Genomic DNA, 27850 nt, shown 5'->3' on the forward strand with positions numbered 1-27850 from the left:
CCTGAATCCCGGGACCCTGGCAGTGGTGGGCTGCACAGGCTCCCCGGAAGCGGGGTGTGGATAGTGACCTGTGCTCGCACACAGGCTTCTTGGTGGCAGCAGCAGCAGCAGCCTTAGCATCTCATGCCCATCTCTGAGGTCTGCACTTTTAGCCGCGGCTCGCGCCCGTCTCTGGAGCTCCTTTAAGAAGCGTTCTTAATCCCCTCTCCTCGCGCACCAGGAAACAAAGAGGGAAGAAAAAGTCTCTTGCCTCTTGGGCAGGTCCAGACTTTTCCCCGGACTCCCTCCCGGCCAGCCGTGGCGCACTAACCCCCTGCAGGCTGTGTTCACACCGCCAACCCCAGTCCTCTCCCTGCCTCTGACCGAAGCCCCAGCCTCAGCTCCCAGCCCCGCCCACCCCGGCAGGGGAGCAGACAAGCCTCTCGGGCTGGTGAGTGCTGGTCGGCACCGATCCTCTATGCGGGTATCTCTCCGCTTTGCTCCCCCGCATCCGTGTTACTGTGCTCTCCACCACGGCTCTGAAGCTTTCCCCCTCCGCCACCCGCAATCTCCGCCCGCGAAGGGGCTTCCTAGTGTGTGGAAACTTTTCCTCCTTCACAGCTCCCTCCCACTGGTGCAGGTGCCGTCCCTATTCTTTTGTCTCTGTTTTTTTCTTTTTTTCTTTTGCCCTACCCAGATACGTGGGGAATTTCTTGCCTTTTGGGAGGTCTGAGGTCTTCTGCCAGCGTTCAGTAGGTGTTCTGTAGGAGTTGTTCCACGTGTAGATGTATTTCTGGTGTATCTGTGGGGAGGAAGGTGATCTCCGCGTCTTACTCTTCCGTCATCTTCCCAGAAGCCTCTCTTTGAAGCAAATTTTTAAAGTGTAGAGTACTAAGAAAAGGTAATGGGTTATAATATGATATTTTACTACAGTACATTAATGCACTCAAGACCAACTATTTATATACTAAATGGTTCCAGGCAACTTTTTGAATTCTTATTTATTCTTGAAATAATTTTAATTCCCACCCGTCACTTATTCGTGTCAGCAGATGCTTCTTCCTGTTGTCAGTTTATCTATCTCCAGCAGTCTCCTAATTTGCTGATTCCAATCCACTTTGTTAGACTTGCTTCTGAAATATGAATTGGTAGACTGAGTTGGAGCTTGCAGAACTTTGCTGTCAATAATTGACATCAGTTTTGTGGAAAGACTGGGCACTCTATGAGGGCAAGGCTGTGTCTGACTCATTCACTACCCCGCTCCCCGAGCCTAACACAGCACTTGGCCAGAGTAGATGCTCAGTAGATTTTTGATGAATGAACTGATTTGTCTGCTCACTTCCTGGTTCTTGGCTGCATTCCAGGTGGTCACAGTTGGAGGAAGGGGGCCTTCTGGGTGAGGAGAATCAGGCTGTTTTCCATTTACATAACATGATAGAGTCTCCATAGGCCTTCCTAGCCACTCTCCTTGGGATCTTTGAAGTGAATACAGCAGTTGTCATTTCACAGGTGTGAAATCTGCAAACTCTCCCCAGGCCGACTGCATTTCTAGACCAGACTTAGAACTACTCAATAGCCTACCTCCACTTTCCTTTTTTTCTTCTTTAAATTTAACTGTTGGGAAAAACTATTCAGGTCATACCAAGGATTAACATTATAAATATATTATAGATGATAGCAGTTGTTTCAAAAATGTAAGACCAGATTGGCAGGCACTCAAAACCCAGAAGGCAGCTGACTACATAACCATCACAAGAGGGTCCTCGTTTCGGAGTCACATGTTCCAACAGTTCACTCCTGAGAATCTAGCCCCATTGCCAACCGTTCCTCCCTTTCAAGTTCTTAGGTCTGATCATTTGAGACAAGCCCTTAGCACAGCACAGCCCATAGCGGAGAACTGGTTATTTGATACCTAGCCAAAGAGAATATAGGGTTTTGAAGAAAGGCCTTTTGTGTTGGTTTAATCTGTATATGTCAATTGGTTTAGTCTGTTTAGAATGACAGTATGTCATCCTCATCTTCATCTGGGTGGGCAAAGTTGTGCGAGAAGCTGGCTGGCAGCCAGTCATTGGAATGAGCTCAGGTGACAGAGAGCCCCTCTGCCTAGTAAGGGGCAGCATCATGAGTGTCTGATAGCCCTGGACAGGCCTGAGTGGTGAGAGAAAAGCCAGCAGTCAGTCGTAAGAGTTTTCCAGGCCCAGCTCCATAAGTGACTGGCTGGCGGACCTGCGACAAGTCTTTCAAACTTTCTGAGCATTAGATCTCTTCTTAGAAAAGAGTATAGTCATCCCTGTCTGCCCACCTCACAGGGTGTTTAGAGACTCAGACAATGTAGGGAAAGGGGCTTTATAGACTGTTGAGTAATGTCTCCACCAGTGACAGGCTTTCTGTTGTGTTGGGTATTGCTGAGGTTCTGGCAACGTGATATCCTAGAAGATTTTGGATTCTTTCACATCAAGTGAGAGACCAGTGTCACCCACCACCCACAAAGGAGGAGGATTTTTTCCAGACCTCTCTTTATAACCAGGCCAGGGAGCCCTGAGTTTGTGCCTAGGACGCTGAGGATCTCAAGCCCAACTTCCTTCTAGGATAGGAGACAGAGCATCACAAAATCCATTCTTTAGGGATGTCTTAGTTTGGGCTGCAATAACGAAGTTCCATAGACTGGGTAGCTTATAAACAATAGAAATTTGTTTCTCACAGTTCTGGAAGCTGGAAGTCCAAGGTCAGGGTGCCAGCCTGTTCAGGTTCTGGGGAGGGCCCTCTTCCAGGTTACAGACTACCAACTTCTCGTCGTATCCTCACATGGCAGAAAGAGGACTAGAGAGCCCTCTGGGGTCTCTTCTATAAGGGTATTAATCCCATTCATGAGGGCTCCACCCTCATGATCTAATCACCTCCCAAAGGCCCCCACCTCCTGATGCCATCACATGAGGGTTAGGATTTCAACATAAGAATTGGTGTGGGCTTCCCTGGTGGCGCAGTGGTTGAGAGTCCGCCTGCCGATGCAGGGGACATGGGTTCGTGCCCCGGTCCGGGAATATCCCACATGCCACAAAGCGGCTGCGCCCGTGAGCCATGGCCGCTGAGCCTGCGCGTCCAGAGCCTGTTGCTCCGCAACGGGAGAGGCCACAACAGTGAGAGGCCCGCATACCGCAAAAAAAAAAAAAAAAAAAAAAAAAAAAAGAATTGGAGTGGAGGGGATGCAAACATTCAGTCTATGACAAGGGACTAGCTATGCAGACTTAAGGCAACATGATGTGGAGACCATTGAGGCCCCTGAGTCAGAAAACAGCATCTATACCTCATGAGAAGAGATTGTGGTATGATTCTCCCCCAAGGTAAGGCACAGAAGAATTTGTTAAGTAGGGACCCTCTGTCACTTTGATTCATTCATTCCAGTAACTTTGATGTGCCTAGCCCTGTAACAGAGCAATGGAGAACAGAAGAGTAAAAGATACAGTTCCTGCCCTTCTGGAACTAGGAATTAAGCTACACACACTTAAATATGTAATAGCTGCTGCCTTGTCTTTGGGTTGAAAAGGAGAGGCATTCTCAGGCTGTGCTACCTGGGAAGACTTCCTGGGCTTAAGGATTTCCTCAAGTGCTTGGAGGGAAGCTCCTCCTGGGTCTGAATCAGGAGGCCACAACACCAGCCTATTAGCTTTGGCCCTTCCTGCTCTGTCTTCAGATTGACAAGTCTAGCACAACAGGCTCAAAACACACACACACACACACACACACACACACACACACACACACAGAGTAAGCTAAGACTGTTTCTCTGTACCACTACCTGCATTTCTTGGATCGTGCTTATGCTAGGATTTTCTTTTCAGAGCCTTCAGAATGCACTTCCTACCCCACCACCACGAGGTCCTAGCTGCATCCCCAGCACTGTTTGCATAGCTGTCTCCTGTGCAGACAGGGCCAGGGAGAGGCCGCCACAATGGCTTCCCAGGTGGCATGAAGCTTGCTGATGAGTCCCAGCCAGAGCAGGGCCTGCTGCTGCCAGATGCCCTGTTCTAATGAGCAACCCTTATGGAGAGATGGGGGTGGGATGATGGAAAGCATTCATTAGGCCTAACGCTGGGAGGGGACTTCTGATCCTGCAAGTGTAAGGAAGCCAGATCCAGCAGGAGAAGACTCAGAGCAGCACAGCTGGTGAGCTAACCAAACGCTCATAACTAACATTGTTTTTTATTAATGCATTGTGGTCACGAACACTGTCTCATTTGATCCTCATGTAAACCCTGAAGGCTGCCATCTACCTCTATTTTATTGAAAGAACACTGAGGCTCAAACTGGTTAACTGATCAGAGCCAGGCCTAGAGCCCAGGGCTACCTAACACCAAGCACCCTTGAGCCTGCAGATTCACGGCTTATGCCCACTGAGAGACAACTGACCCAGTCACTTCTAAAATCCACCTGGTTAGTGAGGGTAGCCTGCTAATGAAACTTTATTCTGGCCAGGGGTGATGAGGAATCAGACCTGAGCTATGGATTGAATTGTATCCCCCCAAAATTCATATGCTAACCCCCAATGTGACTGTACTTGGAGATAGGGCTTTTAAGAGTTAATTAAGGTTAAACGAGGTCATGAGGGTGGGGTCCTAATGTGATAGGATTGGTGGCCTTATAAGAAGAGGAAGAGAGAGAGCTCTCTTTCCATGTGCACTCACTAAGGAAAGGCCACATGAGGACACACTGAGGTGTCAAGTCTGCAAACCAGGAAGAGAGCGCTCACCAGAACCCAACCATGCTGCACTCTGATCTCAGACTTCCAGGCTTCTGAACCGTTCAAAAATAAATTTCTGTCATTTAAGACACCTAGTCTATAGTATTTTGTAATGGCAGCCTGAGCAGACAAAGACAGGCTGGTTATTGAACCTAGGCGTTTCTTCTCTCCACCTAAAATTCCTCCACCTACAATTCTCGGTGCTCAAATCTGATCTAGCCTTGAAGGTCCAGCCCACCTTCTCAGTGCAGCCTTCCTCGCCTAAGGAAGGAGGTGAGGGGCCCCCTAGTACCTTATCCTTCCCTCTCTGATGACCCAGGCTCCTTTGCATCATTGTCTACTGTGGACATACTTCATCTCCCTGAGAGCTAAAACTTGATTCCTGTCCATGTCCCCGACAGCATTTGGCACACAGGAGGCACTCAGCAAACGTCCTCTGAATTTAGAGCTCTCTTCTGGCTCTCTCACTCAGTGCACCCAGATTATGCTTCACTTGGTAGGAAGTACAAAGATTGGAGCCAGAAGGCTTAGTGGGTAGTCAAGGATCAACAGATGAAAGAATCAACGTGTCCACTTGTCTACTCCAGATTTCTTTTATTTTTATTTTTTTTCCCAGATGCCTTTTTAATGCCAGCATTCAGATCCTCTTGGCCCTCTTTCCACAGGCTATAGCACACGTTGGCAGCATGCAACTTTCCTTTTTCTAAAGCCCCTTCTTCCCAGAATTGTTGATAGTTCCAAAAAGAAAAGGAAGTGAGGGTCTCTCTCCCACTTCCTCTCTTACCCTCTCCCTACTCCCTCCCCCAACCCCTTGCCAATGATACCAAAGAAAAAGGTGGTGAATGCCAGGGCATTTGGGTAAAAGGTGTCTTTCTTCAGTGACTGAGGAATTAGGCCCACTGGCCTTTGCTTAGAAGACCAAAGGAGAATTCTCTCCAGAGAATGATTGATAGAGACTGAATCCAAGAAGGCCTCGAAGTGCTAAGAACATAAGAGAGATCTTATGTTCTACTACAGTCAAGTAGTTTCTGTGACTTGTCTTAAATTCAAAATGCAGAAATCTAATTTTCAGTGAGAAAGAGTGTATTAAAGACCCAGAACCCTTGGTCGTGTTTTCTTTCTTTATTTGTACGCTGGCGACACAGGTTAAGTTCACTTCGTGAAAAATCAAGCTATTAACTTAATGGGTGTGTGTGTTATACTTCAATGAAAAGTATACTTTTTAAAAAATGAAAACTCAAAGCAACTGAGCTGTTTGCTTAGGTCACACAACTAGTTGGTGACTAGATTGAAGGCAGGAACTCAGATCTCCTAGTTCTTCTTAAGTTAGTACCTATTTTAGAATCACACCTAAGAGCAAGAGGCAAGTTCAGTTTCAGTCTCTTTTGATCTGAATGTTGCTAGAAATTCCCTTGGTTTCCTTGAAGCCCTCCTCTGCATCTGAAAATGGACATCATGTTTGAGAGGAGGTTTCTCATTACTACTGAGGCCATACCTACTGTCTCTGATGACTGTGGCCACCAAAGAAATCTACAGGCAGGTCACATCCTTCCCTTGGTGCAGTACTCTGGAAAGGGGCTCTGTGAAAAGCTTCTTTATATTTGTGTTGGCCTGTGTGTCCTGAAGGGAAGGGCAGGTGGCCTGGCCAGGTTCAGGGTAGTACCACCTTAGGCCTTATTGGTAACCCTTTGTCTGGACAAAGGTGGCAGACCAGCAGTTATTGATTTAGTTGCAGCTCCATGAGGAAGGCATATAGAGAGACATATTTACATCATATTGTATGCCTGAGATTTCTCTTATGTACGTTTCTTTCATTCAGCAAGAACTTCATGCCCCGTGATGGCACTCTATTGACTTTCTACTGATTTTGGAAAGCTTAAGTAGTCCAAGGTGACATTTGACCTACCCCCTAAGGCCTGGGAGTGAGTGGATGAAATAAAACTGAATGATGCCTTCATCCCCTAATCTGTCAAAAGCCCCTCAGGAAACTCTCTCCTGGTACCCAAGGCCCTGAGCATTGAGGTCAGGCTGTTTGTATCCCAGCCTTGCTTCCCTGCCCCTACAGGAAGTGCTTATTAGCCTAATTTAGATGACTATTTTAGCTGTGCTCATGACATCAAACTGCCATTGCTCTGTGCCAAGAGCCCACCTGAATTATCCAGGAGTCTCGCCAACTGAGTCTCAGTGCTACAGGTTGGCCACTTCCGGGGTCTCCTAATCCTGTCTCCCCACAATGTCTGAAGTGTGATTTGAGGGACAGTGACAACTACATGTCCTACTCTGGCTCACAGCCAAGCCAAGGGGTGTGGCTCTCAGGGACTGGACCCCTTACCTATAATCTGGTTGAGTCCTGTCATAGTCAGTCCTGTGGGTAGAACTCCTTACCCCAAGGGAACCAAACTGCCTGCCTCCATTTGTGTCTTCTGCAGTCTCAGGACTTAAAGCTAGTGGCCTCTGGCAGGTCATCTCACTACACTCCTGGTGACCTCTGTAAACTCACTTTTTCAACAGGCAACTGATAGCCAGCCCTGTTCCCAGAGGGGACTGACCCCCAAGGGGCTCTGCCTCACCCCAGCGAGAGTCAGGAGTCCAGGTGGAATAAGTTATGGTTAAGCTCTCATGTTCTGGGCTAATTTACCAGGAACCAGGAGTTGTCATCTTTGAGTTAACATTGTGCCTGTGCTAGCCAGACTGTCCAGTTTAATGTCTTTTCAATCAGTGAGTCTTCCAATAATAGCATTTTAACAGTGAAGTTCCAAAGAAAAAACTTGTTCTTAATTTTTGTCCAAAGGGAGAAAAGAGACTTCTAATAATGGTGTCATTATAAATTCTAAAGTGATGATCATTTGGCTGTGCTACAAAATTTGTAGCTAATAATTAAAATAAAGATTTAAGCAAATGCTTTATCAATAAAGTGGATGATAGGGCATATTTTTCTCAGCCAGTGTCAGAAATGGCAGCATATAGCCATGTGCTGAATTGTCACACTGCAAGTCTTTAAAATTCCTGCTGGATTTGAAGGTATTAACAAGTCCCTATCAACATTCTCTAAAGGTTTTTGATGTCATTTTAGCTATTGAACTAAAATATGTGATCTATTACTTTGTTGATTTTCTTCTTAAACCAAACTGCATTATCATCTGAGAGTGTGTTCTTAAAGTATTGTTAAAAGTACTTTGAAAACTTGTAAATCCCTGTAATTTATGTTTCTCCTGCCTCTGCTGTTTCATTCTGTCCTTCTGGTTTTAATTTGAATGCAGTCCTGTCTGGGTGTGTACCTGTAAAACTGTGTTTTTCCAAGTACAATTTACGGTCTTGACCTTAGATTTTACAGTGTTCCTAACCTTCCGTGAGCTTCCTCCTATACCAAGAAGTGGGCTTTGGGTCACCCAGCTCTTTTATATTAGAACAGTCTAATCAAGGTTACTTGAAACAGATCTGATTTTGACATTTCTTAGTTTATCATGTAGGCCTAGGGAGTAAGTTAGGAGGGCTTCCCTGCAAGCCCATTAATTGCATTGCCCCATTTCTTAAAATGTACACAGTTGTAAACCTAGACTGCTTCAAGACAACAGTCTCATTTATCTAAACAATTCTCCTTTTAGACTCAGTGGCACTGATGGAAACATAGATAAGCTGTATGGATCGGAGGAAGGAACTTTTGGAGCCTGTGTTTGCTGAAACTGTTCCCATTCCCTTTACAATCCCCTTTCCTTTCCAAGGGTTTGTCTGCATACAGAATAGATCTATCTGTGTTCAATATATTCCGTGAGCTAGTTTAGTGGGCAGGAGTATAGGAAAGGGTATCTTTCTTGTGAGTGAGCTCTTTGCAGGTTTTAAGGAATATGGCTGTTCTGCTTTAAGGGGAAGAGTGAAGGGTGGGGCACTCTGTTAAAGCAGTGTGTATCCCAAACCCATTTCACAGGCACCCTCTCTCCATGATAAATGCATGATTCCTCGTGGATTATAAGAATTTTTAAATGGGTGCAGAACTTTTGGAGTCTTTTCCCTTAAGTTAGGAAATGAGATTTCTTTCTTTTCTGCTCCTTTCAAATATCACTTAAGTTAAGCTCTGGTAAGGAGTTGAGGAGTCTTTTTCTTTCCTCCTTACACTTATTCAGCATATTCTCCATGGTTCTTACTGGCACTACTGGCTGGGGAAGGGGGACACAGGGCAGGCAGGCCGGGGCTTTTTGGCAGCTGACCTGGGGTTCCTCCTGTTTCAGGTCATCGTGCAGTCCGGCCGCCACCCCACGGTGCTGCAGAAGCTTTGCCAGTTGCCCTTCCAGTATTTCAGTGACCCACGGCTGATCAAAGTGCTGTTCCCTTCACTTATCGCTGCTTGTTACAACAATCTTCAGAACAAGATCATTCTGGAGCAGGAGATGAGCTGTGTTCTACTGGCCACGTTCATTCAGGTACCTTCTGTGTTATGCCTAATTCTCTGGCTCTGTGTGTAAGCTAATGCAATTGAAAAGTAAAAGCGAACCAGCTGTTTATTCTTGCCATCCACGCTACCTTTTAAAAATTTCACATATTTCTGTGCTTGAAATTAATTTCTAAAATATCATGATAGTAAAACTGGGGTTTGGGTGTTGTATCATTTCTACTTGGAGGATTTCAAGAAAAGGGTATTTTTCCAGTTAATGAAATGGTAAGCCTGCACTAAGGAAATGTTTTTTAAAAGACTTCTTTAAGGCTTTAACTGTTAATTCATCTTGCTTTTTGTCTATTTATAGGGAAAAGTTAATGATTGCTGAAGAAAGATCAATAAAAATGTCCGTTTATTTGTAAATTTTTAAATAAATATTTAAAATAAATTTTTAAATAAATAAATACACACAGCCTGTGTGTGTATAATAAAAATCTGTTATGTTGCTTTTTCTTAAATCTAAAACTTTTAAGTATGGCCTTATATTTTTCTGATCCAGTTAAATTCTGTAGGACTGGAATCAGAATCTTCCATTTTCCTTCAAATGTGCCACCCTAAAACCAATCTGTTTTTGTTCCATGATGCACATGTGATTAATAGACAGTGTTTTCTGTTCATAATAATGGAACAGAAAGCAGAGCTCTGTATTGTTATTGTTCCTTATTCTGGCTAATATACGAATATCACTTTTGAAAGGGTGTAACTGTGCCCAGCTGGCTGGGATGGCTAAAGAGTCCCCCAAGCCTTCTTCACCTTAGATGGCAATCAGTGGTTTACATTTCTTAAACTATCCTCTATTAGATGATCAGTTAATAAACATACTAGATCAATTGTTTAGAAATGTTTTATTTTCAGCTTAATTGTTCTGTTTGAGTCTGGATTCCAATTTCTGAAAATTTTTTCAAAGATATTCAGATCTATAGGTAGGGTAGAGATTTTTCAAAGAACATCTTGTGATTAATAATTAAAATCTTAATGAATTTTCATGTAAACATCATAATTAGCATTTAGGATTCTTCAGATATTCTTACAGCCTTAGGATTAAATTTAAACAGAAAAGATGTTATAGAGAATTTTAAGACTGTGATCTTAAAATTCATTCTTTCTTTCATTCACTAATTTTTTAGTGCCCTCGGTGTGCTGGGCACTGCTCTAGGCACTGGAAATACAGCAGCAAATAACACAGATACAAATTCCTTCCTTTAAAGGTCTTTCATTAGAATGGGGGGAGTCAAAGCAAAAAACAAATAAATAAGTAAAATAAATAGCATGTCAGATGGTACTAAGTGCTGTGGAGAAAAGTAAGGCAAGAAAGGGGGACAGGGACTGCCAGGGAGGTGATATGCAGTTTTTCATGGCATGAGCAGAGAGGCCTCAACCAGGACAGTGATTGTTGAACCAAGAGAGTGATTGTTGAGCAAAGACAATTTTGCATCTGTACCAACTTAGTCCCTTACATTTTCAACTGCTTGGAAAACAATTTATAAAACTATAAATGGTATCAGAATCTAAAGTAAGGATCATATATATTATTTTCATCTGGTGTTGATCTCGGAGTACTTCTAATTCAACTCTTCTCCATTACAGTTAACACACAATTAAATGTAATTTAATGTAAATGTAACACATTTAACATACATTTTATTTTAGCACACAGATTTTATAAATACTACAGAAATTTCTTATAATGCTTATTTGGGATAGCACTTTAGATTGCTGGAGTTAAATCAAGTTTGGTTTTTTTCTATAAATAACTGTGCTCAAGGGAACGAAAATACATTGGATTTTAGTTTATAAAATGGTTCTTCAAGGTCCCCTGTGTTAGATGATTAATAGTTACTAGAAAATTATATTTAAAATAAGAGCTAGTAGTTTGTCCTAGGTTCCTGAAACTTTACATGTTATAGATGACATTTTTCATGTTCCATCTAAGAGTAAAATTACTAGACTTTAAGATTTAGCTGCAGAATGGATGGACCTAAAGAGTATTATGCTACATGAAATAAGTCAGACAGAGAAAGGCAATTTTACCATATGGTTTCATTTATATGTGGAATATAAAAAACAAGCAAACATAACAAAACAGAAACAGACTCATAGATAACAGAGAACACACTGGTGGTTGGGAAAGAGGCATGGGGAGGTAGGAGGTGGGCAAAATAGGTGAAAGGAATTAAGAGGTACAGACTTGCAACTATAAAATAAATGTCATGGGAACATAATGTACAGCATAGGAAATATAGTGAATAATATAATAACTTTGTATGGTGACAGATGATAACTAGACATATCATGGTGACCATTTTGGAATGTATATGAATATAGAATCACTATGATGCACACCTGAAACTAATATGATACTGTATGTCAGTTATACTTCAATTAAAAAAAGATATAGCTGCAGAATACGTTAAGGGCTTTTTAGTTGTGCTTTTTAAAATGTTAAAAATCTATCAATATTTTAAGACAGTATTTGGCTAAAGAATTCAGTTTGTTAGATATAAAACAAAGTTGTACTTTCCACAGGAGGCAACAACCTGGCCCCTGGTGATACTTAGCAAGATTTGAGTCATCATTATTTAATTTAAATGTATGAGAACCTGAATTACATAATGTCAGTTTCTTCAACTTTTATATTTGGGCTCCAAACTATTCATGCAAAAATAGTTGCCTCAGGGTGTGGAGAAAAGGGAACCCTCTTGCACTGTTGGTGGGAATGTAAATTGATACAGCCACTATGGAGAACAGTATGGAGGTTCCTTAAAAAACTAAAAATAGAACTACCATTTGACCCAGCAGTCCCACCACTGGGCATATACCCTGAGAAAACCATAATTCAAAAAGAGACATGTCCCACAATGTTCATTGCAGCACTATTTACAATAGCCAGGACATGGAACCAACCTAAGTGTCCATTGAAAGATGAATGGGTAAAGAAGATGTGGCACATATATACAATGGACTATTACTCAGCCATAAAAAGAAACGAAAATGAGTTACTTGTAGTAAGGTGGATGGACCTAGAGCCTGTCATACAGAGTGAAGGAGGTCAGAAAGAGAAAAACAATACCGTATGCTAACACATATATATGGAATCTAAAAAAAAGATGGTTCTGATGAACCTAGGGGCAGAACAGGAATAAAGATGGAGACATAGAGAATGGACTTGAGGACACAGGGAGGGGGAAGGGTAAGCTGGGACAAAGTGAGAGAGTAGCATTGACATATATACACTACCAAATGTAAAATAGATAGCTAGTGGGAAGCAGCTGCATAACACAGGGAGATCAGCTCAGTGCTTTGTGACCACCTAGAGCGGGGGATAGGGAGGGTGGGAGGGAGGCGCAAGAGGGAGGGGTTATGGGGATATATGTATACGTATAGCTGATACACTTTGTTATACAGCAGAAATTAACACAACACTGTAAAGCAATCATACTCCAGTAAAGATGTTAAAAAAGGGCTTCCCTGGTGGCGCAGTGGTTGAGAGTCCGCCTGCCGATGCAGGGGACACGGGTTCGTGCCCCAGTCCGGGAAGATCCCACATGCCACAGAGCGGCTGGGCCTGTGAGCCATGGCCTGTGAGCCATGGCCGCTGAGCCTGCGCGTCCGGAGCCTGCGCGTCCGGAGCCTGCGCGTCTGGAGCCTGTGCTCCGCAACAGGAGAGGCCACCAACAGTGAGAGGCCCGCGTACCCGCGCCCCCCCCAAAAAAAAGATGTTAAAAAAAAAATAGTTGCCTCAGAATTCAGAAGCATTTTTAAAGCCACGCTCAGCAAAATTCTCTGTCCGTAGCATTGGTATTAAAAAAAACACTTTTCTCGTTTCACACAGGATTTTGCACAGACTCCAGGTCAGGCAGATACCCAGTCTTATCAGCCCAAAGGTACGTCTCTATTAAATTAAATGTCATGTGTTTGTTAGCTGGACATTTCTCACTCAACCCTCTGAAACTGTTAGAGAAATCAGTTTATTACATCACCTAAAATATTTGAGATTCGGATACCAAATATATTTCAGGGAATAAAGAAATTGATTTTGTCATCAAGCATGAGTACATCAGAATATACAGAGAAATCTATGGAAGTACAAGAAAACCACAAAACGTCTTTATGTAATTTATACTCACCTCATGCAAGGTATAATAAATGGTGAATAATTACTAAAGAGCTACTTTGCAATACAAGAGACAATCAGATCATTAATATTGGCCTACATTATCACATAAATGCTGAAATCACATACATTTGGTTCCATGTTCAGAATAAAATCATCATTGGTAGTAGCCCGTACATCCCCCTAAATTCAAGTACTTGAATTTTTTATTGACAATAGAAGTGTAAAATTGTTCTACATGACGAAAAAGCCATCAGATGAGCACAGCACAGTTCAGGGGCCAAAAGATTTACAAAGGTTTTTTTCCCTATAGCATTCCTGCTGAGGTGAGTCCTGTGATCAGAGCTGAGATGTAGAATTTTAAAGTGCATATTTACTTTTTGAAATATTCTGCTACCCACACTGTAATTGAGAAGTTGCTCTTTGTCTGGCTCTCGTGACAGCATCTCTGATTAATGAGACCTTAATCCAGATTTTCTCCAATTCTTCCATTAGTTTGATAGTCTTTAAAGTGGCCAGAGGTTTACTCCCAGCAAAACCCTATGGGGCACCCATTCAGTAGCCCTTACTTGGGAGAAGGGGAGGTCACCCTGGGGTGTGTGTGTCTGTCTGTCTGTCTCACACACACACATTATTTATAGTGGGCAGGTGTTGAAAAGTACGTATAAGAGAATATATCTAAAACTGTAACAATATGAAAAAATGTCGTTTTATTGGTTCAGGCACTCAGAGAAGTAAACAGAAAGCTATGCCCCTTTTTAGAAATTCAAGTCAACATCATACTTGGTACCATTTGTCTAAGCCTGCATTAGTGTGCAAGTTCACTTCTGCCCTGACTCAGTGACAGCATTTTTTTTTTAAGCTGTTGGAGGCTAGACAGAAATCAACATAATTTGTTACTATACCTTATAAAACAATGTTTTAAATTTTGAATTTATGAAAATGCCTAGAAAAATCTTCTAATGTATTTTTTAATTTATTTTTTAATTGTACAGCAATTTTTTTGCCAGTAAGGCACATAAACATTCTTTTTTCTTCCTCTTTCTCCTGACGTAAGGATGAGTCACAATTTGCTGCCTATCTGGCAGGCAAAGTCCCAGGGGCTGACTCTGTCTGCATGGTTTCAACCTTCTTTCCTTTTCCAAGGGACCATGTTCTCTGACTTTCATGCTTTCCCCAATGTGGATTTACTATGGGTTAATCCACAAACCAACAAATAGGGAACTGTTCTCTGCTTTGCTTAGAAAAAGTCATCACTCTACTGGTGACAGCTCATAATATGCTTACTTGATTTTAAAAAATGATGATGCCACACTAAGTTGCCAGTTTGCACCTTGGACATCTGTTCCCCTTTTGCTTAGATTAAATCCCCCCAAAATGTTTCAAGATGTTTCAAGATGTTGAGTTCATTGCCCAGGTGAACCTCTAAGTTCTAAGTGTAAAGCAGCTCCTGGCAGCACCACATTCTTATTGCTGAGGAAGAATTCTGTTTTTCAAATACTCGCTGCTAGATGACTGGCTGGCCAGGAGATCGTTTGTTTCAAGAGCCAGTAAGGCTCCTGACAGTTCCCTCTGCTTTGTTAGGTGACTGAGTGCCAGATTGGAACATTTTTAAAGTTATGTTTAAACTAAAATCATGTTTTAGATTAAATAGACTATTTTAGAAAATAACTGTAAAGTTTACATACAGATTTAGCCTTTCAAGGCTAACTTAAGGATGGAATACGTGACTGTCACTTTGTTTTGTTTACCATACTTATTTACTTATTTTCTTACTCCAGAGTCCAAAAACAATGTTTTTCACAATGTTTTACATAGGGGTTAATGTCTGAATAGGTTAGAAGCATGAAATAGATTGTGATTAAAATATATATTATATATTTTAGACTATAATAGATATAGATCAGTTACCTTTACTTAAATTTGCATCATGATTTATTTGAAGAGTATGTCTCCATTTTGTACTCAGATATCAAAATAATTTTCATTTCTGACATTTTGAAGAATTTAACTCTTTTTAATTTTACTCTTCTTTTTTTTCTCTCTCAGGAAAATGCCTTGGTTCCCAAGACTATCTTGAGCTGGCTAACAGATTTCCTCAGCAGGCCTGGGAAGAAGCTCGACAGTTTTTCTTAAAAAAAGAGAAAAAATAAATGTTTTGGTTGGTTGTATATTTGAGTACCCTCATTAATATTTTAAATTGATCAAACATTCTAACTGTTCCTTAAGAAGTTCATTTTCACGTGTTTATACTCTGTAGATATGGTATATACTTTGCACTATTTATAAAGACTGTAGATACTTTAATGTTCTTTCTAATTCTGCAAGTTGAGTTTATTTCATTTATGCACAATATTTTGGAGTTTGGTAACTTACATCCTATGATAATATATACTTTGCATTTGTAATGTGGGTAAAATTAGACATAAAATTAGCAAGTCTGTTTTGTTCTTGTAATAAAATAACTTATTCTGTTTGCAATGATGACTTTTCTTGTTAAAGCAATACAAATTTGAAAGAAAAACGTTAATTCCAACTCCGGAAGTATCTTAATTAAAGACTTACTAAAAGTTAACCTGCTCTAAATTTCCCTTTTATAGGTTTGAGTAAAAGATGTTTATAACAGTTTTACATTCTAATTACATAATATGTTTTGGGGGCTATTTGAAATGAATTTAAAGCATTATATTCGTTGGTCTGCTTAAACTTTCCTAGCGGCCAATACTGAGAATCTCCTATAGAAATAGCATCGCTGAACTGAAATTCTCCAGAATAAAAATTAGGGATCCAAAAAGATCAACCATAGTGAATCACCCTAAAGTATTTTCTCAAATAACTGCAATGAAAACCGAAGTAAAAATAAAACAGACGGTCACAAGGGCTTTGAATTGAAGTTTTCAACTCCTGTGCACGGCTCACAGCTGAACGGGAGGAGTGTCTGCCAGGAGATGTTGACCTTTTCATATCTTGTTCTCATCGGTTCTCCACCTTACGCCAACGGTCAGTGCTAAGCCGGTCACTGAGTGACATTGGTAATAATTTCTGTCAGATAAGGATCAAACATTACCAAGAAGAAAGATCTGGTCGGGGGGAAAAAAATGGTTTTAATAGTATCAGATTCAAGACTGGGGGCGGAGGGGACTGGAAAATACAGAAGTTTCATCGGATTGTTGAAAGCAAATTTAGCTACCTAATGTTCAGGACACTTCTTTTTGGAGCCTCACAAGGCTGCCGAGTTTTGTATATGCTGTTTTTACTCCTTTGCAAATAGAAAATAAAGAGATCCAATTTCAAACGAAAAAAAAGAAAAAGCGAACGCATCCCAGTGCGCTCTGTACTTCCGCCGCCCGGGACCCGGCGTCTTCCGCGCTCGGGCTGCGGGGCCGAAGCCCGGCTGGGCTCGGGGCGGGGACGGCGGCTCCGAGGCTAGTGGGACCGACTCTCGGGAAGTCCCTGCCGCCTCGGCGGAGCCCGCTGCCAGGGCTCGGCGGCGACTCGGCCCGGGGCTCCGGACCCAGGACCCCGGACTCTCCCCGCGGCGCGCTCCGAAACACCGCGAGCCGCGGCCGGGCTGAGCGCCGCGCCCCCGGGAGGCCGAGGGGCCGGGCCCTGGCGCTCGCGCCTTCCTCCAGGACGGCGGCCCGGGCTTCTCCGCTGCCCGAGGGCCGGGGAGCCAGGTGTCGGCGGCCGGCTCCTTGCTCGACCCGCCGTCGCCCGGGGCGCCCCAACCAGGGGAGGAGTTCCCAAATCCCGCTTGCCCCGCGGGTCTTGGGGCGTGGACGCAGAATCCTTGTAGCTGAAAGGAATAATCAAATATTTATCAGATTTCCTGCAAGACGCTTCACAGTAGAATATACTTCTTATCAGGTCGGAAATTTGCCAAAAAGCCATAAATAATTGAGACAGCTGTGATTAACCTTCCAGAAACCATACCAGAATTCGCAATTAAACATTTAATTGAGTGGTCTCATTTGGTCCCCTCGTCCGGGAGGGGAGAGGGTTTGTTTGAGACAAACCCCGGCTCCACCCGGCTGGGGAGCCTGCGAGGATCGGGCCTGGCGGCTCCTCTGTGACTCCCGACCCGCGCGGTTTCTGCAGGTCTCAAGTTCCCTCCTTTATTGTGCGCTCCGCAGGGCCAGAGTGATTTAAGCTCTAACTCCCTTGGGTTTTACTACTTCTAAACTCTCCGGGGGGTGGGGAGAGAACAGCGCGCAGGTGAGCGCAGGCACATCTTGTTCCAATTTGCGGAGACAAGTGCCACCAACTGGCTTTCTCCTGGGGCGGGGGCCACGTCCCGCGTCTCCCGAGGCTCAGGGGCCACAGGTGGACCCGCTGGGCCGAAGCGAAAAGTCTCTGCTGGGTCCAGCCTGTAAACCTGACGACGCGACAGGGCCCAGTCGGAGCAAAGGTAACAATTTCGCCCAGGCTTTAGAGCCCAGAATTTGAGCCAAATAGGTAAAAGCCGCCCGAGGTCCGGGGTCAGCGACATTTGAACGCCCAACGCCGCTGCCCAACCGAATTTCCCGCTCTAGGCGGCAGCTCGCTTTCCCGGAGCTCTACAGGGCTCGTCACACCGGACGCCCAGCAGGATGCCGCTTTCTGCCGAGTTCCGGAGCCTCTCCCTCCCTACAGGCAATTGGAGGCGTTGTGACCCTCGAACCCTGAATCTAGGTCCGGACCTCGCCTCCTCTACTATCTTTCCTTCCTTCCCCAGGAAGTAAAGCACGTGGGCCATTTTTTCCAGAGCTCCTTGCCAAGCTTTCTGAATTCTTGGGTCTCAATCTGGGAAGGGATTACTCCTCACCATTCCTCTTCTTCCACGTCCCTCTCCCTGCTCCCACGCCCCGAACGAACACTGGGGTCTCCTGCCTTAAACACTGAAACTACCGCCTTGAATATCCTGTTTCCCACTGAGGAATCGCTCAGGCTTCCTGAACTCCTGCCCCTCTGCTCACCCCCTGACCCACTCTCTCACGAGCCCTTGACCTTATGGACCAGGCGGTGCCCCGATGCAAAACATGGCCTCGCCTAGCACTCCAGCCTTTCTGGCATGATTTCTGCCGGGCGCCAAACTTGCTTTATAAATTGAACCACTCCCCCTACACCACTCCACATCTGGATCCCAATGGAGTATTTCTCTGTGCCCTTTGTCTCTCCCATTACTGCTCTCAGCCTAGCTCCATTTATCTGCATCTTCCATGCACAGTCTCCATCAACAAGGTGCTAGTCTGTAATTGGTCACACAATCCTCGTTATTGCACTGAATCCCAGTATCCTGAAGAAAGTTTACCTTTACATCAATCAGACCCATATTTAAAAGCCTCTAATCTTCCCTACATCAGCTTAATAAACTCTCTGAATTTCCTGCTTTTATCACAAGTCCATTGGGAACTCCTCTGCAAATCGTTTATTATTCATTCATTGTTTCCCCTCTCCAGCGTGCTGCTAGTCAACTAATTCTCTTGCTCTCTTTGGTGAATACTTTATGGGAAAAGACAGCTAACTAAACGTGTGGCAATTTATGCCCTCCCCAGACAGCAGCGGCAGAATCTCACATTTTTTAGAGAACAATCTTAGACAACGTCTCATTTAAACCCAGTATTTGCAGCTCTGACAAAACTAAGCTTTAAGCTATTTCATATTCAAAACTGAAAGGCTGATTTCTGTTCCACAACCCATTAAAAATTAAAGTTCGTTGGGAATACTGCCACAGGGACTCTGAATTTCCCAGAATTGTGCTGCCTTTCAATATGTATTAAATTTTGTGGTGTAATAGCCATAAACTTTTCCATCTCTGGGAATCCCTTTCTGCCTCCATTACATAGAGCTATCCAAACTATTAGATAAATCCATTGAGAAAATCTTATTCTAAGGTGAATCTAGTTAAATAACTTACTCCCATTTCCCATCTATGGCCTCTTTGATGGAACTGACTTTTTTTACTACACAGCTGGGTATCTCACTTTAAAAGTTCAGTAAGCATAAAATACAACACTTGTAATTGTAATTACAATTTACAAATGTACTTGTAGTTTAATTTACAAGGATATCCCTACTGTATTACAGAAGATGTTTAAAGATGACCTGGGAACCAGTAAAACAGATATTTATTAATGTAACTAACCAACCATAGATCTGACACCTCACCAGGGACCGCTGTAATAAGGCTTCAGAGTCAAACCCTTTCCTTGGAAACCCACAAGGAAAACGATGCGCCCCTTTGGGTGGCTAGCAACAAACTACAGGAGAACAGCTTGTGATGTTTTATACAACAATACACATAGATACAGGTATCCTAATACACAGTAACCACCGTGATCTGGATAATTTCCCAATATTCAAAAACAGACACACTCATATAAATATCAAAAAGAGGAATTAGATTTTTGATCTACGGATGTCAAGGGAAGAGGTGACTGTAATTAGATAGGCAGATGTTTCCATTTGTAGCATTAAAACACTGCAGTGTGTTCAAAGCAAAAATTCAGAGCTAATTAACAACAACCATTAATGAAATTTTTTAAATTCAAGAACCTGTTATTTCCTTTTTAAAAATGACAAAACCCAATATTCTGGATAAATCAAAAGTTTTCAAAAGTAAGATTTCTTGGAAGTTTAGCCCCCTAATCCAATGGCCAGCCAGAAGGTAAAGGGAAATATCTATAGTTCTGTTTGGGAGGGAATGATCTAAGTTAAAGGAATGAACCCTCAAAGAATCTAACCCTGATTATTAAAACACTTTCTGGGCACTTGAGAGTAAAGCTGGTCCTCATTAAACCTACATATCTCTCCCCTTATCTCTAAGTCTGCAGCACCATTTCCTAAATTCTGAAGAGGGGAAGATTCTCTTTAATTTTTGTGCTAGCATCACCTTGACTTTCAGGAAGTAAAACATAAATGTGGCCCGATCTTCCCACCTCCTCAATTGCCAGCCAGTCTTCCAGCCTCCCATCTCTAATGGGGGGGAAGGGGAGAAACCTGCTGATGGAATTCTGCCATCAGTTCAGCTGAAACATCTACAGCAGGCTCTGGCATCCAATCAGCCCATGGCTTTTCAACAGAAAGCATCGATTCCTCTATCCAGCGACCACAGATGCCCCCTCAGACACATTTTTCCTTACCAGAAGCTACCTGAGCTAAGATTGCAACTATCCCCTACTCAGTAAGGGCATTGCCCTCTTTCAAAACAATGCCTGGACAAAGAAGGAGCTACTTAAGGGTCTTTTAACTTGGAGGGACAAGGAAACCCAATGCCAGAGATTGTTCAAGAGTAGTGGAATCACTGGCAGGCTGGCAGCTTTCTGAGTCCACCAAAAGAGGACTGGTCTGGGAAAAGAATTACCCCAGGCTGCCAAAGGGTTAAATATTTGTGAAGGGTAAAACCTGAGCCTCCCGGTTTTTTGTGCTTGCCCGGGGGCCTGCTGGAGATTCAGTATCTCTTGGTTATTTCCTGCGATCACTAAAGCCAGTTTTCAAGAAAACAAGTCACAGGGGTTTGAAATGTCACACCAAGTGACCTGGGCACGGCATATCCAGGGGCCATTCCCAGCTCCCTCCCACCCGGGCCATCCCCCGCCCCCTGCATTTCGGGTCTGGAAAGAAAATAAACCAAGGACACGCCAGACTGGTTCTGGGTGGACTTATTTTCCCTGGCAGCCTCGATCCTAGCGGGGGCTTGTTGTGGCTCCTTCAGTGTATCGCTTGCAGGTGATGCCAAATGCAGATAAGGAGCCGCCGCACGGCCTTCTCCTCTGTCTAGACGGGGGAATTAATAAATGCAGCGGGATTGATCACGTCGCGCATCCACTCTGGGGACAGCGCCGAGGACGAGCCTCACGGCCCCCCTGTTCACCCCGGGGCGCGCGGGCTGGCCTCGCTGCTCGGCGGCAGGGCCCGGGTGGCAGGCGGGCGAGGCGCCCGGGGGTGGGGGTTCGGGCTTCCAGACCCGCGGGAAAAGAAACGCAGGCGGGGGGCCGAGTGCACCCGGCCGAAAGTGGAGCGAGGGTCTAGGGGGCCTTGAGGGACGCCAGGCTGGGTCCAGCTGCAGGAGCTGAGGCCAGGTTGAGACGGAAACGCTGGCCCTAGCCAGCCAAACGGACGCCATCGGAACATCGCAGGTTTCCCGGCCCAAACGGGGTCACCCCACCGCCCCGCGGGCTTCTGCCGCGAAACGCCGAGAGTGGAGAGCCAACAGGGAGCGCGCAGGCTTCCGGGAGTTCCTGGGCTCTCACATGCTTCTCTGGGCCTCGCTGGGCCGCACTGGGCGCTAGGAGCACAGGGACCCAGCCCCGCCCCCCGCGCGACGCCCAATCCCCGCCGGGCCCGCCCCTGTCTGCGCGGGAGCACGCCGGCCAGTGGCGCGCGAGGCGCGGGCACCAGCGGTGGGCCCTGCGCGGAGCCTCATCTTCGTTGAAACAAGCCCCAACCCCAACCTGCCTTCGTCCAGCCCTCCCGCTGCACCAACAGCACACAGGAGCAGCATCGATCGGGTTATTATCTTTTTTTATTAAGATCAAAATATTCGTCCCACTATGAACTGGCTGTCCTCACAATAAATAACAATAACTTACGTTTTGTTCGGCAAAGGCTCACACACTCTGTCCTCCGTCGACCGATAATTTAAAACATTTTCAAGGAAAGTCTCGTTTCTACTTTTTTCCGGCAATCATGCGCTTTGGGGGATTGAGTGCCTGTTCCTTTGGATTGCGCCGTCCTCTTCCCCGCTAGAGCCGGGGCGAGGCCACCTGGGAGCGCGGGGCCGGGCGGCGGCAGATGCCCGCATCCGCGTGGGCGAGCTCGGGGCTGGGCCGGCGCGGGACCTGACCTGCGCGTTCTCCACGCACAAGTGGGTGCGTGGGCCGGGGGGCGCGGTAATAGAGCGGCGGCGGCCACGCCGAGCGAGGGAGAAGAGATGGCAGAGCTAACGTTAGTAAACCCAAATTCTGGTTTTGTAAAAAGAAAAGTCCTCGGAGCAGGGCTTTCCAGTCTGGTGAAAGCAGGTTGCGTCCCGGCGCTTTTGGCTATCCCGACCGCTTCTCTCAGTCCTCTCTCTTTAAATAGCAATAATAATAATTACAAAGGCGAGAGAGTTTTCGGAGCTGGAATGGCCTGAGCATGGGTAAGTCTCATGCAGGGAGCATGCGAGGTCCGCGGGCTGGCGGGGAAGGGTCCCCCTCACGTTTCCACGGGACTTGGCACCATGCTGTTGGGGGTGTCCGGGAGCTGCGAGGACAGGGAGGTCACGTCGCTGCCGGAGGAGTTGCCTAGGGAGCCAGACTCAGAGAAGGAGACCTGGGGCAGCGGAGACACCGGGAAGGAGCGGGTGAAGAAGCGCCCGAGCTGGTTTTCCCGGGCCACCTATTCCCAAAGGTGTCTCTTGGGGACAAGCCACCGGCTGGGAGCAGGCCCTTGGATAAGTCGGCCAGGTCCCCAAGCGCACGCAGGGGTATTAGGGCGGGGCTGCGGGTTGGGTAATCCCTCGACCTCCCCTGCGAGCGCTTTAATCCAGGGAGACCTGGTTTAGAGCGAATTAATGAGCCGGGTGCGGTTGCAGCTACCCACCTCCCCCCAACCCTGAGAAACCCCCACCCTCATCCCCTGAGAAACCCCCACCCCTTCCCACCTTGGCTAAGTGGCTAAATCCACCCCACCTCCCCCGGAGTCCTGAGTTCCGGGCGGGTAGAGCAGGGCCTCACCAGCTGCTGGAAGGCGGGTTGGTCCAGGTCACTCTGGAGGGCGAACTCGCTGAGCGCTTTCCATGGCGGCTGGTACGTCTGCACCTCAACTGCACTGCCCTGCACGGCGCTCTCGTGACGGATGGGGCTGCCCGCCACCAGGGGCGTCCCGGTCAGTCCCTGCAGGCTCTGCGGGACAAGCAGGAGAGAGGGTGGAAGATGCTCGAATTAGGTCTTGCGTTTCCCGACATCTTTGAGACTGGGGCCCCAGGCACTGGCACGTGATTTGGAGCCTGAAACGGTTTAGGAGAGGCATACACTTGTTCGCAGCCGAGTGAGCCCGCCTTATCCAGTGCAAATTCCTCGGGCCCAAAAACAGCCACCATAGGCCAGCCTCGGTCCTGGAAGCCAACATGGCAAGGGAACGAACGTGAGGCCTGCGTTCCCATCCCTCTCCAGGTTTACAGAGGAAAAGTGTTCAAACCGAGTCATGCTGAGAGAAGGACACAACCCGCCCCGACTTGCTGGCTCTGGCAAACATGCCACCTTGAACTCCGAACTACGCCCCAGACCCCAACTCTGGTCTGCCGCTGGAACTGGGGAAGACCTGACCTCGGATACAGTAATTAAGAAGCCTTCAACCTCAAGGTAAGCCTTGCTCTGAAAGCACCAACACACGCTATTGGGGAGCCCAGTTCCCCCTGGATCTCCCGAGAGCCGCCCCAGAAATGGGCACGCAGATGCCGCAGGGCGAACCCGAGGCTCCACCCGATCCGATCCTCCAGCTCCCAGTCTCTCACCGTCTTGTCATTGTGCTGCTGCTGCTGCAGCTGCTTCATGAGGATGGATTTCTTCTTGTCCTTGCACCGCTTGTTCTGGAACCAGACGCGTATGACCCGCGGGCTCAGGCCGGTCATCTCCACCAGCTGCTCCTTCATGAGCGCGTCGGGCCGCGGGTTAGCGGCGTAGCACGTCCGCAGAGTGTGCAGCTGCTTCTCGTTGAGCACGGTCCGCACGCGGGTTGTCTTCTCGGTCTGTTTGTGCACGTGCGGACGCAGCGAGGGCTGCCGGCCCGATCCCGGGTCTGCAAGGGAGCGAGAGATGAGAGAGTGACCGCCACTCACTCTCCCTGTGCCCGGCCCCGCGGCGGCCGAGTCCTCCGAGGCCCGATTTCGTTTCTCGTTTATTCCGTTTATTTCGTTTTATTGTTCGTCTTCTCTCCCTTTCCGTCTGTTCGCCCTACCCGGAAAAAGGTGTGCATTTTCGTCCCTTCCCTAGTTCCTCCACAGGGCTCTCCCCGCAGCGATCTCGCCAGCGCGCAAGCGGGGCGTGGGAGTTCCGAGCTAGGCCTGTGCGGGACGGGAGTGGCCGACCCCCGCTGTGCTTCCTCCACTTACCAGACCCTAGGAATGCCCGCGTGGGTTCCGCGGGACGAGGGAAGCTCTCCGGAAGAAGTCGGAGTTTCAGAGGAAGAGGAAGGAGGCGCGCCCGGGACTCTGGAGGGGGAAAGGGGAAGGGGACCCACACGGACCCCAAGCGCCGCGCTGCCTCGGAATTGGGGGGCTTGTCTCCCGCTCCCGGGTGGCCCCCAAGAGCCCTTCTCCCTGATTCAGAGGCCTCTCGGACAGGGCCAGGCCGTGTGTCGCGAAGACCTGCCCTGGGGCGCGAGTGGGCCTCCAGGGCCTGGAACGGTTCCTTTCTGCCCACCCTCGGGCCTCGGCCCGCCGGGTCTCCTCCCTCAAGGCTCCAGGTTCCCTGGCCCAGCGGCCGCCCTCCCGGCCCGCGCGCAGCCGCTGGCACTTTCCTCACTCGGCCTTGGGTTCTCTCAACCCCAGGTTAAGTAGAATCGGGTATTTAGGGCCGGATTCCCGCGGCCCGCAACCCTCAGCAAACAAAAGGGAGCCCCTCCGACACCCGAGCCCAGGGTACCCTCAACACTGGCTTCATCCTGTTTCCGCACTCCCATCTGAACCAGGTTTGGATACAAGTCTCACTGTTTCAATTTATATCCTCTTCTGGGCATATCTAGATCTGGATAAATATTTACAAACAGCCCATCTAGCCCAATTTTCTCATTCTATACGGGAATAAAGGGAGGACCAGAGGAAGTGGGAGCACTTCAAGCACACAGCACCCCGAGGCTCAGCCTGGTCTAGAGGTTGGTGCTTCAGGTCTGTGGCTACTTGCTGGTAACTGCTCAGCCAGAGTCACTGTTCCTACCCGGTAACCACACACTTAGAACCCACCTCTGGGCATCTCCTGATTAGGACCCAGAGCATCCCCTGAGGTGTATGATCCCTGAGTCCACTGTACGTCCACTCCTTCCCCACCGAGAAACGTTTGGCTAAGTTGTTCATCAAACTGGGCCTCAAAAGACAAATGCAGACACTAGCTCTTTGTTGAGTGGTTAGCCTTCAGAGCTGTCCTTACGGGTGGGCTTCTGGCTGGCTGAACCCACCTCTAGGCTGGGAACTGTATTCCTTACACACATACCCCCAGGCAAACCTATCTTTTCTCTCTGACGACACACATACTGCTTGAAATTCCGAGTACAAGTTCCACAGACAAAGTCACCACTTCAGATTCCCCGTGATCATTCACCTTCCTGCTCATACTACTGTGTTCCACATATTCCTGATCACGGACAACACAATTCCCCACTATTCTGCACACTCATACACACAATCCCGGCTCACATTTACCCACATGCAATTTTTCCCCGTCACACGAACACACACTCAGCCGCGTTCCTAACACAGGGTTCTGAACTCACCCAGAAAACCCCACACTGCAGGCAAACGGAAATACACCCAAGTGACAACTTTTCGTCCGATCACAACCACCCCCCATACGAACACACACCCATGCACTCACTCCCGAGCCGGCGGCGCAGTACCGGGCGCAAGCGGCTTACCTGGTAGATGCAGGCCGCGGGCGCCGGGGAGCGGGCCGGGGCTGCGCGGGCTGCCGGCCGCAGCGCGCTCGAGCAGGAGGCCGTGGTCGGCGCGGCAGAGCAGCTCGTGCTCCCGCAGCGAGAACTCGTCGCCGGGCAGCAGCTGGCGGCTGCACACGGAACAGCGGAAACACTCGATGTGGTACACGCTGTCCCGCGCCCGCATCACCAGATCGCTGCTGCTGAAGCCCACCTGGCACTTGGCGCACTTGATGCCGAAGAGCCTGCGGGCCCAAGGCACGGGCGGTGGTGTCAGCACGGGGCCTGCGGCCGGCCTCGCCTGCCGGGCTGCTACCCACCCCGGGCACGCGCGCCCAGGGCGCTTTGTGGCCCAGAGGGAGGCTGCGGGGACCAGCCCTCGGGGGGTTCCCAGGCCAGGAGGTGTGCGGCGGCACGCGTTCGGGGTTGGGGGCCGTGTTCTGCCCGCGCCGGGGCGCGCGGGCGGCCCGCCATCCTCGAGCCCCGGCCCCAGCGGGCGGTGGCGCAGCCCGGGCTCTCGCGGGCCTCACCTGACGTAGTCCCGCTTGCAGTAGGTCTTCCCGTCTCTCACGAAGCACGTGCACGTCTCGTCCAGGTACTGGCTGCACTCGGCGCACTTGAGGCAGGCGGCGTGCCACTCGAGGTCGGGCGACACCCGCAGGATAAACTGGTCGTGGATCTGACTCCCGCAGCCCACGCACATGGCCGTCCCGGGCTTCTCTGCCGGGGAAGGGCGCGGGGCCCGTGTCAGGCCTGGCTGCCCGGACCCCGGCCGAGGCCGCTCCAGCCCCAACCCAACCCGCTGGCGCTCTCGCTCTCTTTCAAGAATTGCGACCACAAGAAAAAGGAAATGGGCTTTCCATAGGTCCAGACAATTGGAAACGAAAAAACAAAATCTTCTGAATTTGCGAAGGCTTTCTGTCTTCCCCCATCCCCCTCCCCGATTTTTTTCGCTATTACATTCACTTGGACACAGGCGTTTTATCGATATATCTTGTAACTAAAATATAACAAGTCAGTGAGAAGAAAGAGTAAATAGACATTTAAACCCTGCGGACGCCACACTATCAATACTGGACGGTGATGTTCCGGCATTGCCGTCCGCACACTCCCTCTCACAGCGACTCCCTCCTATCCCAATACAGACACATCAGCTTTCGGCGGAGTCTCCGCTCATCCTCTGACATTTCTTAGTTTAAATATCCCAGATCAAGCTAGAGAAATCTTCCTTATTGGAAAGGCCGAAAGACAAGCAAGCAAGCAAGCAAGCAAACAAAAAAGCCCACATCCCTAAATCAAACCTATTGCCTTAGCGCGAAACAGAAGCAGATTTCACAGCCTGAGGTCAGCCTAGCAGGCTTGAGAAAGAGTGTTTAATTATAAACTAAAACAACAGGATTCCAACGGATAAGCGGTCCTGCAGGAAAATGCATTCGTTTTCTTTTTTTTCTCTCCCAGTGTCCTGTCAAATAGAAGCCACTTGTAGAATCCACTAAACATTCTTCTGCGTTAGAAATATTGCATATTAAGCACACACACATAACAACGCACACACACACAGGAAGACTTACTCTTGGAATGATCCCCCATAGTACCCAGAAAAGGATAATGAAAAATAATATCCACCATGCAGAAAAGAGATGTGCGCAAAGCGTGCGGCCAGGGGCAGAAGGACGAAGGTCGCGCGCCCAGCCTCGGCTCTTTTGCTAACTAACTCCTCCTGCCCCGCGGAGTTGAAGGAGCGATTCCGCACCGGCCCGCACGCAGCATGACGTCAGCACGCATTCGCCCGTGGCCGGAGCTGGGGGCGGGACCTGTGGCGTCACGAAGCTTCCCCAGAACCGCTGGGGATGCAGGGGAGGTGTTGGGGACCTGGGGGCTGATGGGCGGGGTAGATTGGGTGGAAGGCGGGGGTGACGGAGGATTGGCTGGGAGGAAATGGGCTAACCCTGATTGGCCCAGAGTGAACAATGGAGCGCAG

At 47.5% G+C, this 27850-nt stretch overlaps 2 protein-coding genes across 4 annotated transcripts in view; one reads left to right on the forward strand and one right to left on the reverse strand.

Annotated features, from left to right (window-relative positions):
- Positions 1 to 15744, forward strand: part of SCAPER (S-phase cyclin A associated protein in the ER) — a 493982-nt gene extending 478238 nt beyond the window's left edge. For all 3 annotated transcript variants that reach the window (XM_019950258.2, XM_019950268.3, XM_073801291.1), the window contains 3 exons: positions 8944 to 9135; positions 12982 to 13033; positions 15313 to 15744. In XM_019950258.2, the coding sequence (XP_019805817.1) occupies positions 8944 to 9135; positions 12982 to 13033; positions 15313 to 15416 (348 nt within the window). In that variant the 3' untranslated portion in view covers positions 15417 to 15744. The remainder of the gene's footprint in view (positions 1 to 8943; positions 9136 to 12981; positions 13034 to 15312) is intronic.
- A 6011-nt stretch (positions 15745 to 21755) lies between these two features.
- Positions 21756 to 27571, reverse strand: ISL2 (ISL LIM homeobox 2). The gene is made up of 6 exons (XM_019951231.3): positions 27441 to 27571; positions 26400 to 26589; positions 25852 to 26114; positions 23738 to 24021; positions 22959 to 23126; positions 21756 to 22554 (listed from the first exon to the last, which is right to left on the reverse strand). Exons 1-6 carry the CDS (start codon positions 27496 to 27498, stop codon positions 22438 to 22440), a joined length of 1080 nt encoding a protein of 359 aa, XP_019806790.1. The 5' UTR covers positions 27499 to 27571; the 3' UTR covers positions 21756 to 22437.
- Positions 27572 to 27850: the final 279 nt, after the last annotated feature.

Source organism: Tursiops truncatus, chromosome 2 (assembly GCF_011762595.2).
Source record: "Tursiops truncatus isolate mTurTru1 chromosome 2, mTurTru1.mat.Y, whole genome shotgun sequence".
Taxonomy (NCBI): Eukaryota; Metazoa; Chordata; class Mammalia; order Artiodactyla; family Delphinidae; genus Tursiops; species Tursiops truncatus.

What these genes read in the sequence shown, in the direction of transcription:
- ISL2 (XM_019951231.3), bottom strand. Translation starts at nt 27,498, where the DNA reads ATGGTGGATATTATTTTTCATTATCCTTTTCTGGGTACTATGGGGGAT. An exon ending in TGCAAGCGGGACTACGTCAG is followed by an intron (nt 26,115 to 26,399) that starts GTGAGGCCCGCG and finishes TTGGGCCCGCAG; the next exon opens with GCTCTTCGGCATCAAGTGCG. An exon ending in AACCCGCCTTCCAGCAGCTG is followed by an intron (nt 22,555 to 22,958) that starts GTGAGGCCCTGC and finishes CCGCTGCCCCAG; the next exon opens with GTCTCCTTCTCTGAGTCTGG.